At 44.1% G+C, this 20,157-nt stretch overlaps 4 protein-coding genes and 1 long non-coding RNA gene across 7 annotated transcripts in view; 3 read left to right on the top strand and 2 right to left on the bottom strand.

Moving 5' to 3' along the window:
- LOC117148771 overlaps positions 1 to 20,157 on the bottom strand; it is a 97,009-nt gene that overhangs the window by 42,300 nt on the left and 34,552 nt on the right. The gene's annotated exons all lie outside the window — the stretch shown is intronic.
- LOC117148756 (sodium-dependent neutral amino acid transporter B(0)AT3) lies at positions 655 to 5,652 on the top strand. Its single transcript, XM_033316349.1, has 6 exons — positions 655 to 1,239; positions 1,417 to 1,724; positions 1,784 to 2,741; positions 2,803 to 3,006; positions 3,101 to 3,522; positions 3,576 to 5,652. Exons 1-6 carry the CDS (start codon positions 1,150 to 1,152, stop codon positions 3,772 to 3,774), a joined length of 2,181 nt encoding a protein of 726 aa, XP_033172240.1. The 5' UTR covers positions 655 to 1,149; the 3' UTR covers positions 3,775 to 5,652.
- LOC117148758 (glutaredoxin domain-containing cysteine-rich protein CG12206) lies at positions 7,492 to 16,172 on the top strand. 2 transcript variants are annotated; one of them, XM_033316353.1, is made up of 5 exons: positions 7,492 to 7,854; positions 8,602 to 10,117; positions 15,308 to 15,541; positions 15,603 to 15,668; positions 15,731 to 15,904. In XM_033316353.1, exons 2-5 carry the CDS (start codon positions 8,840 to 8,842, stop codon positions 15,902 to 15,904), a joined length of 1,752 nt encoding a protein of 583 aa, XP_033172244.1. In that variant the 5' UTR covers positions 7,492 to 7,854; positions 8,602 to 8,839. The 2 variants fall into 2 exon arrangements, with proteins under 2 accessions (XP_033172244.1, XP_033172245.1); XM_033316354.1 differs by lacking the exon at positions 7,492 to 7,854 and having other exon boundaries at positions 8,840 to 10,117; positions 15,731 to 16,172.
- LOC117148765 (E3 ubiquitin-protein ligase MARCH5) lies at positions 16,534 to 18,002 on the top strand. Its single transcript, XM_033316361.1, is given in 2 exon segments — positions 16,534 to 17,785; positions 17,787 to 18,002. Coding segments are annotated over 2 exon segments (1,200 nt in total). The 5' UTR covers positions 16,534 to 16,684; the 3' UTR covers positions 17,886 to 18,002.
- Positions 17,891 to 20,153, bottom strand: LOC117148759. Its single transcript, XM_033316355.1, has 3 exons — positions 19,248 to 20,153; positions 18,490 to 19,190; positions 17,891 to 18,407 (listed from the first exon to the last, which is right to left on the bottom strand). Exons 1-3 carry the CDS (start codon positions 19,840 to 19,842, stop codon positions 17,988 to 17,990), a joined length of 1,716 nt encoding a protein of 571 aa, XP_033172246.1. The 5' UTR covers positions 19,843 to 20,153; the 3' UTR covers positions 17,891 to 17,987.

Below are 20,157 nucleotides of genomic sequence, written 5' to 3'. Positions count from 1 at the left end.
AGTGCGACTTCAATTTTTCGCGAGTGTTTGCTTCGGTTATATAAGTGAGATTTCAGCGAGCAACAAAAAAGCCAGTCTAAAAGGATATAGCTCGCCTTTGAGAAGGGCACATACAAGTAATGCTGCACGCCAAAGATTGCCAAAATCAGTATCCTTAAAAGCATGCTCATATAGAGTAATAATGTAGGTCTCCATGGCAGCGATGTAAAGTACTCCCGTACTCCCATCGCCCTGGGAAACACAGCCTACACTAATTGCAGGGCCAAAAAGAAAGTGAATTCCATTAAGCTGCATTAGTAGGTGGGCGGAAAGTGTTCAGGGGGCGGTGGGTGGTTGGGCAGGACTCACTTTGATTGATTTATTGTGTGGACCTAGACACGCAAACCACGCACATGTCCTGCTGTGTGTGGGTATTTCCTTTTGCATGATTTGATTGATGGAAAGCACACGGTCAAAAATACCAGCTATTTGAAATAAGCTGACATTCTTTTCCTAACTATCTGTGTGATAGTATTTATTATGTTTAAGAAATCCATTAAGTAGCATATTTTCGTTATAAACGTTTGTCAAAAATCATTTCAGCGATTAAATAATTACAAAAACATAAAGAAATCCTAAATTGGTTTTTAAAATATGTTCTCTATATGTTCTTACTTTTCAAAATATATATTTTTTTCACTAAATTCATTTTCCATTCCCGTTTTCCTCTGTGCATGCATGCTAAGTACAGTTATTAGTAATACGTATTCCACTAGAAAAAGCAGCCTGCGGCACTGCGATGGCGTCTACTACTAATGCACCGTTATCACCTGCAATTAAGCACTAACAAAAGCACTAAGCCATAGAAAAAAAAAACAATAAAGCCCAGAAATAAACTCAAAGTAAACTGAACGCACAGCAAGGGGATAATAATAATGCGCGATTTATACAGCCACCTAAAAAAGTATGCTACGAAAAATGTCCAGTGAGTTGCTAGTTACCCGAACGCAACACTAGGTGGCGCCGAGGAAAGTGAAATCAGCGGACAATTCGAGAAGCGGAAGCACGGACTTAGAGCACTTTTAGGCAACCACACACACCCGCACAGCACCCACTCGTACACCTATAATACCCTGTAATAAATTGAGATCATAATAATAAAACACAATCATGGCCAACACAGCTCAGCTATTGCGGCGCCAAAGCTCCCGGGATATAATCCTCAAAAGCCAGAAGAGCATCGATCAGCTGGAATTGAGGGTAAGTCCACAGCGCGGCGGGCAGATTGATTGGTATTCAGCGCAAAAAAAAGTTAATAACAGATTAACCTATTAATAAAATATATTCACTCTGGGTACTTTCACTACTTTTTTTCACCCGCTTTGGAGAAAATTCCTTCTTTTTGGCGAGATTACTGAAATCAGTTAATTATTCCAGGAACTCCGAGGTCGCCTGGTGTCAAAGGAGCATGGCGTCAGCCACCACCACCACACATCACTACACCACCAGCCGCTCTATGGGGCCACCAACCAGGGCTTCATGTCCGACGCCTTCGACGAGTCCTCGGAACTGGAACAGGATCCGCCGCCCTTCGGATCCGAGGCTAGCACTTCGAAGGCCAAGGCCGAACTGGTGGCCATTGCGACTGCCTCTGCGGATCAGCAGGACATCGTCGAGGGCGAGAAGGAGGGCGAGGAGCGGGAGAGTTGGGACAGCAAGATCATGTTCCTGCTGGCCACCATTGGGTATGTTTCATAGCCATACGTTAGTAACTATTTAATTCGTTACTTTCAATTTCGCATAGCTATGCCGTTGGCCTGGGAAACGTGTGGCGTTTTCCCTATTTGGCCCAGAAGAATGGCGGCGGTGCCTTTCTGGTGCCCTACTTCATAATGCTGTGCATCCAGGGCATACCGATCTTCTACCTGGAACTGGCGATTGGCCAGCGACTGCGAAAAGGAGCCATCGGCGTTTGGAGCCAGGTGTCGCCGTATCTGGGCGGCATCGGGATCTCATCGGCGGTGGTCAGCTATATAGTGGCGCTGTACTATAACACTATAATCGCCTGGTGCCTGATCTATCTGCTGCACAGTTTCGAATCGCCATTGCCCTGGGCGGACTGTCCGACGAGGCTGTATAAGAACTTTACCTACGACCACGAGCCGGAGTGCGTGGCCTCCTCCCCGACGCAGTTCTACTGGTATCGCACCACACTGCAGTGCTCGGAGAGTGTGGATATGCCGGAGAACTTCAATTACCACATGGCCATTGCGCTAATCGTCTCCTGGTTCTTGGTCTACATCTGCATGGTCCAGGGCATCACGTCATCCGGCAAGATCGTCTATATGACGGCCATATTCCCCTATGTGGTGCTCATAATATTCTTTTTCCGGGGCATCACCTTAAAGGGAGCAGCAGATGGGGTGGCACATTTGTTTACCCCTCGATGGGAAACTCTATTGGATCCAGTCGTTTGGCTGGAGGCCGGCACCCAGATCTTCTTCTCGCTGGGATTGGCCTTTGGCGGTCTTATAGCCTTCAGTTCGTACAATCCGGCGAATAATAACTGCTACAGGGACGCCATACTCGTATCGCTCACCAACTGTGGCACCTCCATGTTCGCCGGAGTGGTGGTGTTCTCTGTCATCGGATTTAAGGCCACGGCGACCTTTGATCGCTGCACTGAGGAGCGTAATGGGCTGTTGGCCCAGAACAAGACGCACAACCTGCCTGTCTGCGATCTTCAAACGGAACTGGCCAATGTGAGTTAACTTTCTCTACGCATATATATGTATATATATATATATATTTTTACTATTTCAGAGTGCTTCAGGAACAGGTCTGGCCTTCATCATCTTCACGGAGGCGATCAATCAGTTTCCGGGGGCTCAACTCTGGGCCGTCCTATTTTTTCTGATGCTCTTTACCCTGGGAATTGACTCGCAGTTCGGGACGCTGGAGGGCGTGGTCACATCCCTGGTGGACATGAAACTTTTTCCCAACCTGCCCAAGGAATATATAGTGGGGGTGAGCTATTCGTGTACATTTGCCACTGCTTTGCGCTGATTTATTGACCTTTTCCTTGTGAAATTTATAATAATTGGAATCATTTCCTTCGCAGGCACTCTGCTTTTCCTGCTGCACGATCTCCATGTGCTTTGCCAATGGGGCTGGGAGCTATATATTTCAGTTGATGGACAGCTTCGCGGGCAACTTCCCGCTGCTGATCATTGCGCTCTTCGAGTGCCTTTCGATTAGCTACATATACGGGGTACGCCGGTTCTCGGACGATATTGAGATGATGACCGGATCGCGGCCGAATTTCTACTGGATGTTCTGCTGGAAATACCTATCGCCCTGTGCGATGGTCACCATCCTGCTGGCCTCGTTCTATCAACTTTTGACCGAGGGCAGTAGCTATCCTGCCTGGATTGGCTCGAAGGGAGCCACTGAGGGCATGGAGTGGCCCCACTGGTGCATCGTCGTGGCCTTCTTCCTCATACTCTCATCCATTCTGTGGATACCGATTGTGGCGGTGCTGCGGTAAGGAGTCAGCCCAATTTTCATGACTATTTCACACACATTTCGTATTTCAGTCTGTGCGGAATCAAGGTGGTGGAGGACTCGGACCCCGCCTGGTTTCCCGAAGCGGAGCTAAGGGAAGTCCACGGCATCGTGCCACACGAGCCAACCGAACTGGAGCGCAGCATTTTCTGCTTCAACATGGACGGTACGGAGGGCATGTGCTGCCCCAAGTACGGACTACCCGAGAAGTCGCTGGAAGAGGAGGAGTAGACAGGAGTAGGAGTACCAAAGAAACGTAGACAACAACGACAATAAAACCAGATGAATTCTTGAGCGAACCCAAACCGAACATAGATGCGGATGATGAAATATATAATGAATCTCGATGTAAATATGGACAATAAGTAAGCACTCACCGATGTTAGGCGGCGTCGATATCAAAACACTCCTATATGGTCCCAAAGACTGTTTGAAGATAAAACGAAAAAAAAGAAACAAAACCGAAAAACTATAATGCAAAGCAACCACAACAAGGAAAATGAAAATAGGAAAATGAAAATAGCAATACTAGGTAAAACTCGACGCTGGATGCGCGGTTTCATTCAAGCAGAAAGCTATAGAAAAGCATTAAAACAAAAAAAAAGGCCGAAATCAATGGAAATATTTCCGCATAACTTCATTAGCATGTGGCCATATATATACGCGATTATTGTTTTCCATTGCCTTTCTTCTTTCGGTTGGTTTTTCGAAAAGGGCAGGGAGAGCGTAGAGTTGTTATATGGCATATGGCCACCCTTATAGGGTCTACATATCCGATTTCGCTATCAAAGAGAAAACGTACAATTGGCCACAAACACAATTTGCTGACTATATACGATATATACATATATGATAACTATATTCGATAACTACGCTGTATCTAGACTTAATTCTTTGATTTGACCATATCATGCGAGGGACATCGGGGCACCACCTATATAGGAGATATATAACTATACAGTGACTATACCAACCACAGTTCATTCTCTGTTGTGATCAGCTCGGCTTTCTGTGTTTAATCCGCTCGCTCGCGTAGGCGGCATCACGAAATCATATCACATTCGAAACTATGCTTAAAACCTAAAAACCACTTTAAAGTCTCAGTGTTTTAGATAATTGATGGGGAGATATGTATATTGGAATATGTTTTATTGCAGTTATGTTTTGCTCTAATCGAAAGTTATACGAATAAAATTACTTGTTGGTAACCGTTATCATCGCCACACTCCTCCATTGTACTTATGGCCTATAGGTATATCTGTAGTTATACACATTACATTATACATTAACATTAAAAGAAACATTAACAAATCGCAAACGCAACCGTTCGAATAGGTGGAAAAGGAACCCTATAGAGATATACATATACATAACTGGAGATGGCAGCTTAAGGTTTAACGACTCATTATAGCATTGAAGAACTCTTATTATACAAATTAACGAATATATATACATATATTTATGTGTTTTGAAATGCAGCTGATGGGTGCGTGAATTCGTTTTGAAACACAGTTCTGGACACTTCTGGGCATTTTTAGAATCGATCAAAAACAACTTGAAAATAAATTCACTCCTCCATGCAGCAATGGATTGCACTGTATTATAAGTTATCCATTTCTTTACGGTATATTTATACATATACATCAATATATTATACACATCTATTTAGATCGAAAGGAAAACATATATTATACATGTATTTAATGTTATTGATGTTGACAATAAAGGAACCCCTACGAAACGAGTTTTAAACCAAAACGAAGGAGATGAGATATATGGGCGACCTTCGACTACCCGCAAAGAATACGCAGATGGAACACTCAGTTGCCAAACTAGCAAATGAATAGTAATATATTTACGATAAACAATAAAAATCACATTGCTAAAAAATCCGATTATTATTACAGAATTTGTTATCCTTATTTTGCTAGCTCGCAAGATACTTCTAATTGATGTAAAATTCTTTCATACGCATTGCACACATGAAACTATGATATAGATAATGCAACGTATCATTATTAACTTATGTTGAACTTGCAACTGATCAGTCATAACAACAATTGCAGCTAAATGACAATAAATAACAAAAACCTAGGTTCATATGGTATTTTAATTGGCCACACAAAATTGGGATTGTGACTCCTACGACTCCTTTACAAATCCTGAATTCATAACAGCTTCTCCACGATTCGTGAAGCTTGGCTAGTTTCTTTTCACTGAATAGAGGTAGTACACAGAGAAAAAAAATGGAATTAAATTGTTAAATGGAGATAAATGAATGGAGAAACATATAAAAACAGGGCTTTTAAGCAACGAACGGCGACAAAATTCCTTAAAAATGCATTTTCAGTGGCAATCAATGGAAGAGTGGCTCTCCTTTCTCGCAGTGCAGCAAAGTGTGTGAGTGTGTGCGCATGTGCAACGGTAATCTGCATTGGCCAACGCCTGCAGCAGCCCTTGTGACTTCAGCGGAGCGCAACAGGCGGAAACAAACTGGCCAAGTGACCGGCCACCGTGCTGGGCGGAGCGGTGCCCGTACCACTGGGGGCGGTACGGGTGGCGGCGGTAAGCACAGACATACATGCATGCATACATGTACATACATAAGTAGTCGTCATCGTCGGACGTCTCACTGCATCGAATTAGCGGTAAATTACAAGCTGCAGCGCCTGTTGCATGCGGCTGCTGCACTCGTACTTTCTGCATACTGCAAGTGCAGCTTTACATTCCGTTGATTGCACACACAAATTCGAGGCGTCTTTCTTTCGGTTTTTCTTTCCTTTGCATAAACACTTTGGTATTAAATATAATTAAAAGCTGAAACCCATTTGGCAATTGTTCAGCCGGAGCGACGGAGTCGCTTCGTGGAAAGTTGTTGCTTATGCTTAAATTGTACATATTTCCAAGGCGGAAATTTCTTGGCGACAAAACAGCATTTGCCCATTTGTGGGCCTCAGAGAGGAGAGTTCGTTTGAAATTAGAATCAGCATGGGGTCAACTCGTTAGCTTTACAGCTCCTCCAGAGATCCACAAGTGCACATGTATGTACATATGTATAGTATATGTACATATGTACATACGGACAGTTGGACGGACGGACAGTACTTATATTTCTTGGTTCGAACTGGACCAATTTTATCGGCGAGCTGTTTTGATTGCCAGCGGAATCGGAATTCCTGCTCGCGAGTTGAAGTCTCAATCGCGGCATCGTCGCACCTGAGCCCCTAAAAACCGTAAACCAGTTTGAGGCCTTGCCACATTCCATCCATGCCACTGTGCCCCGCGCACTCCCGATGTCCCACTGTGCAGCTGTGGCACCAAACAATTAACTTTGGCAACAAACGAGTACTGCGCCGCCAGCAGCAGCAGCAGCAGCAGCAGCAGCAACAATAACAATAACAAAAGCGGCGGACAAGTGCCGACGTCGACGTGGGCAGCGACTGCGGCAGAGGCAGCGCCGTCGACTGCGGCTGCGCATGCGCACGTAAACAAATTCTCAGCGGGGCATATTTGTTGCCCTTTTTCGTTGGGGTAAGGTGACTATTGCACGCATCCTGCAACATGGGCTATGTCAAATAGTTTCAACGCATTTCTGTGCATTTAATAATATATAATATATTAATAATATACCTTAAAAATAATTAGGCAAATGTGTATCAAGTAAATATTCTTAAATAATAGCGCAATAATTGGGATGTATTGTATTTAAGTGTATTTAAACCATCGCCTTGCGCACGCGAAGCGCTTTTATTTTTGTTTTAGGTAATTTCAGCGGCTGCTGCTTTTTTGTGAGTTTCTTGAAAGCAAAAATGAAAAAACCTCAACAACTGGCTTGAGAAAGAGTCGGCGAATGGGCGGCAGACAGAGAGGCAACTATGCGAAGTAGAAGAAGAGGTGAAAAACAATCCCTGGCGAAACACGCCAACCCAAAGCGACTTTGTTGCTGCGGCTTCAGTTGCCAGCGCGATTTTGAATGGGTTGTACGCGCGGCGAGTTCTCAAAAGTCGTGTTTTGTGTTTTCCAGCCGATTTCAAAATATATTCATACTAACTGAAGAATCCCAATGAAATCAGAGATTGTAAACACAGCAACGGAAAACCCAAAGGAAAAACAGACTGCGTGCGTGTGTGCGATATATGGAAAACGCAGCTCAATCAAAAAAATCTCTGAATGTGTAAAACTGTTTTTCCGAATTTTTTGATTTTTGTTTTATTTTTGTGTGTGTCTTTTGGTGAGCTACCAAATGAAAATTGTGTGCAATAAGCGGCGAATGCAGGCCAGCAGCAGCAACAACCACAGCAACAACAACGGGTAAGCGCCGCTCAAATATTTCCAAACAACGAATGAAAAAAAAAAAAAACAGAAATACCAGGTTCAAGTGTAACCAGTTTCCAGATTCCAAAGAGAAAAAAAAAACGGAAAAAACCAAAGTCAAAAATGCCGCGGGCTGAGCGCGCCCAATATTTCAAGTTCCCCAGCCATTTAAATGTAAATCCCGACTCGTTCTTAAGTTCGAAGAACATTGCCTGTCGAACCGAAGAAGTTGCTGCACTAACCGATCCGGCTTGATATGATATGATATCTGCAGCTGATTTCGTTAGAACAACTATCTTTTGTTTATACCTAACTTGTGATGTATCAATTAATTGCTTTTCTATGTATAGAGAATAAAGAAAAAATTAGAAGTGAGCCTCTGTCATAAGCTGCGCAAATTTCAGGGTGTTCAGGGTTTCCCTTTTGTTTACGGCATTCTTTTGCCAGTTCTGTCTGCGTTTTGCGGTTTCGTGTTTATCATTATTATGATTATTATTTTTTCTGGTTTCCCATCTGTATTTTTAGTACGCTGGTAAAGCCTTTAACATTTATATTCGGCATCATCTTCGACTTAAATGTCAAGCTCGTGTGGCGGCTAAAACACACTTAGAGAAATGAAAAGTCAGGCTTTCCACACGTTTTGTAGGGGATTTGTCTAAATTTAGTCTAATTTTTAGTCTAAATTTTAGTCAAAATTTTAGTCTAAATTCTACTTCATATTTATTTTATAAATCATCCTTGCAGAATCAACTGCAGCAACTGCGGCAACAGCAATTACTGCGATCGTATGCACGCGGCATTCTAACTGTAAAGCACTTGGCAACGGTCAACGGCAGAGGCAGCGGCAGCGGCAAGTGGCAAGTGGAACGCACAGGAGCAACATCATTAGCCGGCACTTGATTGCATCAGCTTGGAGCGGAGCCACGAGATATAGGCATTGGATATCTGCGATCGGATATCGACGACCAGATGCTGCAGAACCATGGCGGCAATCACTAGCAATGTGTCGCGATTGGAGCCAATGCGCGGTATTTCCATAATCATTGAATCGCCAGAAGTGGCTGCGGCAACACCACCAGCAGTGGCAGCAACCACAACCGCAACAGCCGCAGAAGCCGCAGAAGCCGCATCAACACAAGTAGCACCAACTGCCAAGAGCAACAGCAACACTGAAATGTCGCTCAAGTCCCAGGCTGGCATGTTGCTGGCATTTGGCGACACAGCAGCAACAACCAAAGATAATTTGGAAACTAGTTACGACACAGCAGCGAAGTCGGCAGCAGCACCAGGGACCACCAAAATCTATCCGCAGTTGCTGCTGCGCATTGGCGGAGAAATTGCCGGTGCAACAGCAACAGCAGCAACAACAGCAGCAACATCGCCGACCATAATCAGCTGCAATGGTGAAATTGCCGCCAGTCAGCCAGCAGCAACAGCAGCGGACACAGCAGCAACATTGCAACACAACAACACGGTGAAGATTCAAATCGAAAGCCAGGGTCAGCAGCGGACTCTGGGCAAGCAGATAAGTGTGGTGAAGCTGAACGAGGGCGTGGAGGAGATGCAGCAGCACTTGTGCTACTTGCTGGACACCAGTGGCCAGTACTCGCCCTGCGAGACCTTGGACAGTGGCACGGGCAGCGATCTGGAGGGTCATCCGCAGCAGCAGCAGCAGCAGCAGCAGCAGCAGCAGCAGCAGCAGCAGGTGAGGTCACCGCAGCTGGAGCTGCATCTGCAGACCACGCGGCTGATGGTCAAGGAGGAGGCGGACCACAAGCACAGCCCGCTGGAGACACCGAGTCCCGTTCCGCAGCGAGCATACAGCCTCACCGATGACAGCGAGGAGTGCGATGAGAGCAGCAACTCCTCGCTGAGCTGCGATTCCCTGCACTCCGGTGGTCTGCTGCCCACCACCCTGCTGAGGGACATTCGGCTCAGGGAACGAGCGTCCGGTCCACTGGTCACCAAAGTCGATGGCAGACCGCTGCAATTCGAATCGGATGGCTATTACACATTCCACGTGCGCGAGCACGAGAATTTCCGCAGTTTTGGTTCCAATTCCTCGACGGAGTACGAGGCACAGCCCTTTTCGGATGAGCAGCCGGGTGAGGACTTTGCCGGCTATCGGGACATCCGGACGGCGGTCAAGCTCCCCGCCAACTCTACGATTAGATCTGCCAAGGGAACCGTCCGTGGCGTCAAGAATCGTGTGCGCAATGGAGTAGCCGCCTTCTTGCAACTGCAACAGCCCAATGTCAAGGTGAGTTTTGCTAATGAGTAAGCAAGTAAATCAAGTTGAATAGTTGGTCTGCTAGTGCAATAGTCTTTTCAAATGGGAAAAACAGCGAAACAAAGCCCACTCAACAATCAAAAGGCAGGGAAAAGTGCAATCTGCACATGAGTTCGGTGAATGGATACATCAAGCGAATTCATTAATTGCAATTACATTTCTGTGTTAAGTGAACAATTTCAGCAATGAAAGTCATTAAATTCACTTGCATTCACCACTGGCACTCAAAATGTATAAAAAATAACAGAAGCGATGTCGTCAAACATTTTAGAAGAGAAGTTAAAGAAGCCTTAAATTAAATTATCAAACTTAAAAATGTTTTCAGTTTCGTTTGCATTAAATTAGCGCATGAGAAATTCGACGAGGCGTTTTTGAATACCAAAAAACTATTATGCGCCAACTTTGAATATTCCGTTTGGCCAGATGATTCACACAAACACTCACTCATTCAATTGCATGTGGGGGTTATTCATTGAGAAAGTTTTCGGCATCGTTATGGATTTCTTTTTTATTATTTTGTGTGTGTAATTTTTGAACATTTTTGTATTCGTTGTTTAACTTTTGTCTTTGGGTCGCTGACTTTTTCACACCTACACTGGCGGATTCAGAGATGCATTCGAAACTAAAGATACAAGTATAGCATGCAGTCAGGCGGCATTATGCAATGCCGATTTGTATGTATGTGTATATATATATGCATATATATTGCATGTGAGGGATCGTTTGTTGGCCTGTGTGAAAGTGAATCCAGACTTTTCGGTGATTCATTGCCGCCTTTTTTTTCTTGGGTTTTCATATTTTTATTTCATTACGATTATTATTGAGAAATTTCTTTCTCGAAAGACAATTAACACCTGACTGCCGCTGTCTATTTGCGGAGCTTGTTGTTGTTGCTTGATTCGCCATTAAGCGGCTCAATATGTCGCATACGCCCTTCATCTCTATATGGATACAAATCCGAAAAGGCAAAAGAAAGCTGAAATGCTGACGGAAGTACGAGGCCAGATAGTCGGCTAGATAAGTTATATAAAGTCCGCCTTAAATGATCCGCCACCTGACTAATTGCAAGTGTCTTTTTGTCTCGTTGTCTTATTTCTCAAACTTTTGATTTCGGGTTTCTCTTTTTGGGAAAGTTCTCTTCTAAATGGGGGTTCCAAAAACAAAACAAAAACCAAAATTAATTGACCCATTTTTCGGTGGAGGGGAAGCGCGTCGAATCGCAGTTTTATTGAGCCAGAATTGGCCACGCTCGCACTTCTGAAATACCCTCGATTTTTTGCCCTGTCATCGGGTTGATCTGGGCTATTGAATATCGCTTTTTTTCTCCCCTTTTAAACGCCTTTTTAATGTGAGTTTGCGAAATCAATTTACCAGTCAGGCGGTATCGAGTTAGCCCTGGAAATTGAGCAACTATTACATCTACCTAATATTGGTATCCGATCCGATTGGCTAAGTGCCACGCGGGCAAGATACAAGATACTTATTCAATAGTTTCAAGTAGCCGTACATTTTCGTTATCTAATTCTAATACCCAAGCTATTTACCACTTGTGTACATTCCAAAACCTCGTTGGCTTTAAACAACCTTCACGATTTCATATATGTATAAAATACGATAACTTTATCATAGGGCTGTCACCCCAATGACCCCTGAAGTTCATCAATATTTCATCCCAGACTCAATCAAATATTTGACTGTCTCATCGAGTTAAATGTCAACTTCTTGTGCGACTCAAACGTTTTTGTTTGGTGATTTTTCTTAGTCAAATTAGCAAAGCCAACCTTGAAACCAAAATCAATGTATAATTATTGCCAAAAAAAAAAAAAAAAATGAAAGATACCAAATTATTTGGCTAAAAACAGCTTGCATAATTTTTCAAGAAACACACAAATTATCATAATAAAGAGCCACTAATGCGTTAATTATGCAACAACAACAGCAACAAAATCGGATATACTGAGCAGACAGATCGAATTATATTTTATGGGCCGCAGCCGATTCCTTTTGCCTTTTGTTTCAGAGACGAGTTTTTTGCATTTGGAGTGGTGTCATTAAAATATCATTTAGCTAATTTCAGTTTGAGCACAGGCACAAACAAACACACACACATACACATTTACCAATATGATTTTGTCTAAGTTTAAGCACTAATCGGTATGGCCAGAAAACGAAAGTTTATGTGTGTAATGACCCGATGACAAGCCCACTTGCACACGAAAGGCCCCTTCCAAAGACCGAAATTGAATCTTTTCCCCAAAAACTGCTATAGCGTTGTGCAGCACTACAGAAAATGTGGCAAAAAGACCCTTCAACAACACGAAATAATATTTGAAATTGCTGGCTTGCCCCTACCACTAATTTTCATATTTAAATTGTAGGAAAACCTTTTAGCTGCTCCCAATTAAGCAAATGAACTTGATGCAGATAAAGAGACAATGGAGTAATATCGAGTCATAAATAGCAAGCTTCAAATTAGATAAAAAGTCATATCTTGTTCTGCTAATACTTATAAAAGTATTTGGGCATTGTGAAATTAGTAATCCTGCATTTTTTATCCAAACAAAAATTTGGTATTGAAGATTCACTTGAAAACAAAACAATCCCGTGTCGAAAAATGTTTTCATTCAAATAACAATGCATATTTCTATGTGCCTTCAAACGAAAGTGAAAATGCAAACGAAAATGTACGTGACTGAGTTTCAGATTTAAAGCATATTTTGGACGATCTTTTACGAGAGTAAAATATATAAAGATACACTTCGCGCAATTAGGCAACTAAAGCTTGTGGGGCGTTAGCTGCATTTCAATTACAATTTGCATTCAGGGCCAAAAGAAAGCCACCCAATTATTGCCAAATTGAAGCTCGTCCAGGGCATGGCGGCAAAATAACTACAAAAAATACCACAGCCTGGAAACTCTGAATACAAAAAACCCAATCCAACCAAACGAAAGTGAAATGTTTCCACTCGGTTCGCGTACGTGTGTAAATTTATGCAAGAAGAAATGGGTTTTGGTGCGGGGGGATGACAGCATATATTTATATATTGCACATATACATCGTTATATATATCGGGAGAGTTGGGTGTGAGAACCGACTTGTAGACAGATCATGGCGGTGCCTCTATTCAATTCAATGCCATAGGACACAAGTGCCTACGTTGGGCTTTGGGATTGGGTCAAAATGAAAATGTTGAATACTTGTTGAATAGATCGATGCTGTGCAAAAGCGAAAAGTGTGGCCGCTGCCCAGCGAAATATAAACGGCAAAAATCCATCGATGGCCATCCGAAGGTCCGCGAAAGTGTTATGCAACGCAGTGTGACGTATTAATTGAGTTTTTTTTTTTTTTGGGTGGGCACAACTTTCGGGGCTCCTTTGAGTCCCAGATCAAAAGCTAGAGATTGCCAAAAACCCTGCCTTGTCGAACAACTGACCTGCCTTCTCTTTCGCTGCTCTTAAAATACAGTTGAAGATAATGTTTTTTTTTGTGCTTGGAGTTCTGCAGAAGATGGCCATATTTTTGAGTTGTCATTTGGCCTGCGGTTCACAGTTCAAAGCCTTGATTTCATTCGCATTCACATTCATGCTTGTGCGCTATGTTTATTTACTTTTCCATTAGATTGAATGGCCAGATTTTGAAGTGATTTGGCCTGCGGTTCACAGCCTCATTCATATTCATTCCCATTCCGCTGGGTATCTCCTGCCGTATTCTCGCGAACATGTTCATTACACTCAGTGGCTTTGAACTCTCGTCGGCGGAGGAGCGACAAATGACGCTTAATGGCAAATGGCCACTATTAATGTACCAGTTTACCAGCTTAACATTTGTTTATGCCCCTCCCGAGCGGCGTTATGTTTGGATATTATATGCCATATATTAAATAACCGCCACCTGAGGCGATCTTGCGACTGGGATCCATGGGACCCGCGATCAAGTGGCAGGGGACTGGACATTCGACGCGGACTTGCAGCTTATGCAAGTGCAATGCGCCGATGCAGTTCGAAAAAGGCAGAGAAGTGGTCGACGAGTTAGGTACCGTGCAGTTTTTATTAGCTCATATTTCATATTTCTGGCAAATAGCTGGCTACAACACTCATTTCAGGATTCAGGATCACGCTAAAGTTTTGCAGTCTGAACTCAAATTTGAAATGTGTCCCAGCTTGCCTCTAAAATTTCGTATCGCATGTGTAATAAATAGCCTTCATTTGTTATTAATTAATTCCAATTCCCTTGTGAGAGTGCTTTAAAAGCGACATTTGCAATTAATTTGATGCCGTTTCTCATGTTCAGATCACATTTCACCATCATAACTCTCTGTTTAGTTGCCAAATGTCCTGCTCTATTAATTTATTTTTCCTAAACCAATAAATCATTGCAAAATTCGACAACTCACTGAGGCAACTAGTCGCCTCGGGAAATTCGATCGAGTTTAAGGTATCATCGACAGTCTTCGCCGATGAAAATCTAGTTAATCAGGCTGACTAACGGAAGAGACCCCCCCACCACCCCACCCACCAAAGGCGAAAAAAAAAACTTGTCGGCCAAATCGAGAAAAATGTTTCGCATTGTGCCAAGTTTTCACTTCGGACATTCATTTGCCGTTTACACAAATTGGCTATGCGTAATTTTCAATTGGATCCGTTGTGATTGCCGCCAGTTAAATTAGTATCAACGAATTATAATGGATGGCACTGAAAGAACCCGTCTGAAAGAACTCTCTATTCCAGGCTTTAAGTGGCATCCGCTAATTAGTATGGCAAAGCAACTGGCTCCGTTTCGTTTAACAAGTATTTTTGCTCGGCAATTAGCGGGCGATTTGTAACCACAATTCTCCATGTGGCTCAAGTGTTTTGGCCAAGGCTGTTACCATTTTGCGGCTCCGTGGGGGGAAGGTTAAAGACAAAGGCGATGGAGCAGGCCGAAGATGCCCTCGATCTATTGGCCTAGCTACAAGTTGGCTTTTGTAACAGACATCTTATTTGGGGCTATGAATCAGCAATCGAGCTCATGACAAAAATGAATGATGCTTATTTTGTTTCATTTTAATCATTAACTGTGCTAAACATTCGATTTTTTAGTTCGGTGGTGACCCCTTTGGCTAAACTTTACTAAAATTCCCAATCCATTAACATTCAAACCAAATTGAATACCAATTTCAGAACTATATGGAGAAGGATCTGGGCAAAGTGGTTTTGTACACCACCAGCATGGGCATCATCAGGGACACATATGCCAAGTGTGCCAACGTCAAAAAGATTCTGCGCACACTGCTCATAAAGTTCGAGGAGCGGGACGTTTTTATGAGCGTGGAGTACCAGCAGGAAATGCGCGAAAGGATGCACGACGAGACCATCCGGGTGCCACAGCTCTTCGTCGAGGGTCAGCACATCGGGGTAATTATATGCGGATATTCTTGAATGAAAATCTAGATCTTAACGGATTCATCATCCGCAGGATGCCGATGTCGTGGAGCGACTGAATGAAAGTGGCGAGCTACGACAGCTGTTGAGACCGTACAAAGTGAGTTCTACTTTAATACTTTCGCTCTAATGGGTTAATGAAATGTTTGGCCGCTTTTACAGTCGATTGCCACTGCGTACACGTGCCAGACGTGCGGCGGATATCGCATGCTGCCGTGCCCCGCGTGCAACGGATCCAAGAAGTCGATGCACCGGAATCACTTTACGGCGGAGTTCGTGGCCCTAAAGTGCATGAACTGCGATGAAGTCGGGCTGGTTAAGTGCCCGAACTGCTGAGGAAAACGCTGCAACGCTTCTTCTATCTATAGTGCTTTTTTTTAAATCTATATCGAAGACATTTTTTTTTTGTACGCAACTTTTGTAGTCGCTTATTATTAACAGTTGTGATATTTGAGAGCAGTTAGAGCCGGAAACGGATGCGAAACGAAAAGGATCGGAACGGAACGGAACGGAAACGACACACACACACTCACACAAAGAATAAAACAAGTTCACATGTGAATCGAAGAAATTTCGAAGAAATAAAAAACGAATTAGACCTTAATGACTTTAACTTTTGACGATTTACAGCAAGTTTTTGGGCACTCATGCAAAAGTGCTACTGCATTGGCCCCCAAACTTATGCAACACTTTCATACGGCTTAGGGGAAGTCCCTCGCAGAAAAGTAGGCAACACACTAGCCCAAAGCAAGCAGAAACGCTAGAGAAGAAAAATAAGTCCCTATAAAAAATTAAGTAATTTTGGTGTTGTTATCAAAAAAAAAAATAAACTAAATATCTTTCTCCGTTCTTAAGTTATAAACTACAAAAAATATAAGGGGAGCAGATATAGGAAAAGTATGTAAAATTCCCAACCCTTGAAAATCTTAGTATGCGTTACTTTCAGAGTCTATTTACCCCGATCATAGTGCCTGTGAAACTAAGTTCATTCACTCATTCCGCATAATCAGCTCAGCTTCTATTGTTCATCCAAAATTCGTTGTCTCTAACTTGCTCGTTAACTGCATTCTTTGGGCTATCTTTCAAGCCCGTTCGGTGGTATTGCATTCAGCTTCAATGGAACCAGATCAGGAGATATACTGCCAGCCGGGTAGTAGGATCAGGTCAGCAGAAGGTGATCAAGCGGAAATGCAACACGCCCTTGTCCTTGATATTCATGATTCAGATCATGCGGAGACGCGTGGCAGCGGCGGATCGAATCCCTTTCCGCAGGACTCCGAGTTGTCGGCTGCGGATGGAGAACGCACCTGTTGGATATGCTTCGCAACCAGCGAAGACAACCCACATGCCTATTGGGTGCAGCCGTGCCAGTGCCGCGGTGACACCAAGTGGGTCCACCAGAGCTGTCTGTACCGCTGGATCGACGAGAAGCAGATGGGCAACCGCCGGCAGCCGGTGATTTGCCAGCAATGCCAAACTGAGTATATAATGGTCTTTCCCCAAATGAATCCCTTGGCCAGGGTGCTGGAGAAGCTGGATTACGCAGTGAGGCTGACCTGCCCCTTTTTGGTGATCGGAATGTTCTTGTGCTGCATTTACTGGGTTGCCGTCACATACGGAGGCATCACTGTCATCCAGGTGGTGGGTCCGGATCGCGCACTTCAGCTGATGAGGAATAAAGTCATCCTGCTGGTGGGTTTCCCCTTTATTCCCGTGGGGCTGATGCTATTCCGACTGGTGCGCTGGAAAGATGCCGCCTTGAGGGCCATGCGCAGCGTATACAACATTCTGCGCAAGTTTCCCTTTTTCCACAGGACCGAGGAGCCAGAAGCTGCACCGGGGGACTTGGATGACTCGAGCGACAGTTCGAGTATATCGAGCAGTACAGGCAGTTTTCCACCAATCCTACGTAGTCCGTCCATTACTGAACCCTTCTACATCTCTCGACTTATTTGCGGAGCCTTCTTTCTGCCGACTCTTGTCACCACGGTGGGAAATGTGTTCTTCAGGAGCATGGACGATCCACTGCAGCGCACCATCTATGGCGGTATTGCCTATATCGGGATTAAGGGACTGCTGAAAATGTACCTCAACCAGAAGTTATATCTCCGCCGCCTAGGGCGTAACGTTTTGAACTACACCGATGGAAACGTAAGGATGGATGATCGGATGAGGGAAGACCCTGCCGACGGTTCCCAGAATCGCCAGGCCAATGCCGAATGACGACCGCCAGTTGGACGGATTTTATGAGAGCATGGATGACACCACGGACACTGAGGGTGGTGACGCGTCCGACATTCAGGTCGTAGTCCAATAAACTTTTATAAACCTTTGGACCAGGGAGATAGACCCATAAGTTTTAACGACGTTGGCAACGAGCATGCGTCATCAGTTTTTGGCATAATAAAGTTGAATTTCATTAACCAGAACTGCAGTAAGGGGGGAATTTCTCGTTAAGGTCCAAATGATTCCTGTAGAAGGGCGGCATGGGGCAGGTTCGTTCATCATCAGGACAGAAGTTGACGTCTATGCAGCAGCAGTAAGTGTTAGTGATCCTATTAGGCACTAACTGCAGGTTATCCATAAAGATAACTGATTGGTTGTGCAGACGGTGCAGGAATCTCTTGAAGCTTTCATAGGTCAGCTCTCGATATCGCGCGCATTTCCTATCATGATGGTGCGGAACTCCCTCGCAGAACACCCAATACCGCTCATTGACCGTTTTCTGTTCGAAGTCTTTTAGCATACGACGAACGGTCGTCGACTTTCGACATTCCGGTTCTCCAATGGCAATGATCGCCTGGCACAACAGTGTGCCCTCCCAAATCAAGGAGCAAATCTGTTAGAAAAATAATCCAATATATATTGCATTTCGAAATACCAATCGAATTGCTTCGTTTTCCCACTAATCAGACGCTCACCTCTGGTATTTGGGCAATCTCGCCGATGCGATCGTTTTCCGGCACATTGCAAATGGATCGACGCAACCAGGGTGACAGGAGTGCAAAGCGGACTTTTCGCATCACCATGGCCGCGAACTTCTTGCGCTCCGCCCAGGAGTAATCCAGCCAGTGGAAGGCGGCGAAGAATATCTCGTCCTCACTGTTGACACACAGCATGTCCTGTTCCAGCAAAGAGGTCACTTCATTGACATCGAACTCGAGAAACTCCCAGGATGCCACAATTGGCAAAAAACTCTTTCGCAACCGCGACAGCATGGCAGCCATGATGTCCTGGCAGCGGAAATCCCTGGCCATGATATAGGTTCGAAAGGCATTTATCTCCCAAATGTCGTAGTCTTCGTTCGACGAAATGATGTTCCAGGCCTGTTTCATCAGCGGCTTCACGCCCAAGCAATAGGCTGCGGCGTAGAATGCTAGCAGATTCTGTTTAACGAGGAAGCTTTCTTCCTCGTCCAGCATCCATTCGTAGATGCGAGCTAAAATGGCCATTTCGATTTTTTGCACTGGTATTTGCAAAAATGGACTCGACAAATTGCGAAAATTTCTGGCAAAGTGGGTGAACACAATACGGCTCACGAAAAGGAACCTCGACTCAATCTGGATCTCCAGGTCGTCGAACCAGCACATCTTTATCGCCTTCCACATGATTTCATTATTACCTGAATATGTGTTAGGTAGTAATCCTTGAATGTAACTAAGCATGTTGCGGAACTTACTCATCTGACCTGTGTGACTCCTTAAAATGTTCTCCGCCCAGGATTCGTCCAATTTGGCGCTCATCGGCTTCCAGATAACCTCAAAGTCGCGGAAAGTGCCCCCGGCTCGTAGGATGGGATCCCCGTCAGGGCACCTAGGTGGGATAGATTCCGCACCTAGCGGAGCGACGCCAATGGAACTGTATTTATTTCGAAAGCGTCTTTGTCGTGAAATATTCAAAACGACGCCGAAATCGGAATCAGCTCTTTTTGGAAACATTACCGGTGGCGGAGGACATTTGAAACTCTCGCTGCTCGCCATGCTGGCGACATCAAGCCCACTGCTTACCGAAATACAAAGCTTTGACCTCAAATTGGAGATTGGCGATAACAAATTGGATTCGGCGACCTGCACCAAACTACTGCTCATCGGGAGCGGGACGATCTGTTCATCTATATAACGATACCAATACCAGTTGGGGGTCAGCAATTTGTTGGAACCCTCCAGCTCATTCTTGACCTGTGCCGACGTCGTTTCTTGATCCTGCTCCGTCTGTCTTAGATACTCTTCCAGTATGTTATTCCACTGCCTTTTCTTCGACTTGTCCAAAAACATTATCACTTGTATATGAAACCAATGCACCAGCGAAGTAATATAAAATATATATATGCACTACAAACAATTTGTTTGTTTGTTTTATTTGCATCAACAGTTTTTTCAAGGCCAACTTTTAAGCAAACATTTTTCGTTTCGTCCTTAAGTTTCACACATGCGAAATTTTATTGCTTTGCACAAGATCTACTTTCACACAAGATATTTCCGCACATAATGGACAATCCATTAGCAATGCAATGGTTTAGTTTGAGTAGCTTCCTAAAAATTGGAATGGCGATTTTTGTAAACTGGCAGCAGGCATTGACTTTAACTTTG

Source organism: Drosophila mauritiana, chromosome X (genome assembly GCF_004382145.1).
Source record: "Drosophila mauritiana strain mau12 chromosome X, ASM438214v1, whole genome shotgun sequence".
NCBI lineage: Eukaryota > Metazoa > Arthropoda > Insecta > Diptera > Drosophilidae > Drosophila > Drosophila mauritiana.
Note: the sequence above shows the minus strand (reverse complement) of the source record. Positions and strands in the feature narration are given on the sequence as shown.

Coding starts and splice junctions, on each gene's coding strand:
- LOC117148756 (XM_033316349.1), top strand. CDS start 1,150: ATGGCCAACACAGCTCAGCTATTGCGGCGCCAAAGCTCCCGGGATATA. Junction 1,725..1,783: donor TTCCTGCTGGCCACCATTGG/GTATGTTTCATA, acceptor AATTTCGCATAG/CTATGCCGTTGGCCTGGGAA. Junction 3,523..3,575: donor CCGATTGTGGCGGTGCTGCG/GTAAGGAGTCAG, acceptor TTCGTATTTCAG/TCTGTGCGGAATCAAGGTGG.
- LOC117148758 (XM_033316354.1), top strand. CDS start 8,840: ATGGCGGCAATCACTAGCAATGTGTCGCGATTGGAGCCAATGCGCGGT. Junction 15,542..15,602: donor TCGAGGGTCAGCACATCGGG/GTAATTATATGC, acceptor CATCATCCGCAG/GATGCCGATGTCGTGGAGCG. Junction 15,669..15,730: donor AGCTGTTGAGACCGTACAAA/GTGAGTTCTACT, acceptor CCGCTTTTACAG/TCGATTGCCACTGCGTACAC.
- LOC117148759 (XM_033316355.1), bottom strand. CDS start 19,842: ATGTTTTTGGACAAGTCGAAGAAAAGGCAGTGGAATAACATACTGGAA. Junction 19,191..19,247: donor GAGTCACACAGGTCAGATGA/GTAAGTTCCGCA, acceptor ACACATATTCAG/GTAATAATGAAATCATGTGG. Junction 18,408..18,489: donor AGATTGCCCAAATACCAGAG/GTGAGCGTCTGA, acceptor TTTTTCTAACAG/ATTTGCTCCTTGATTTGGGA.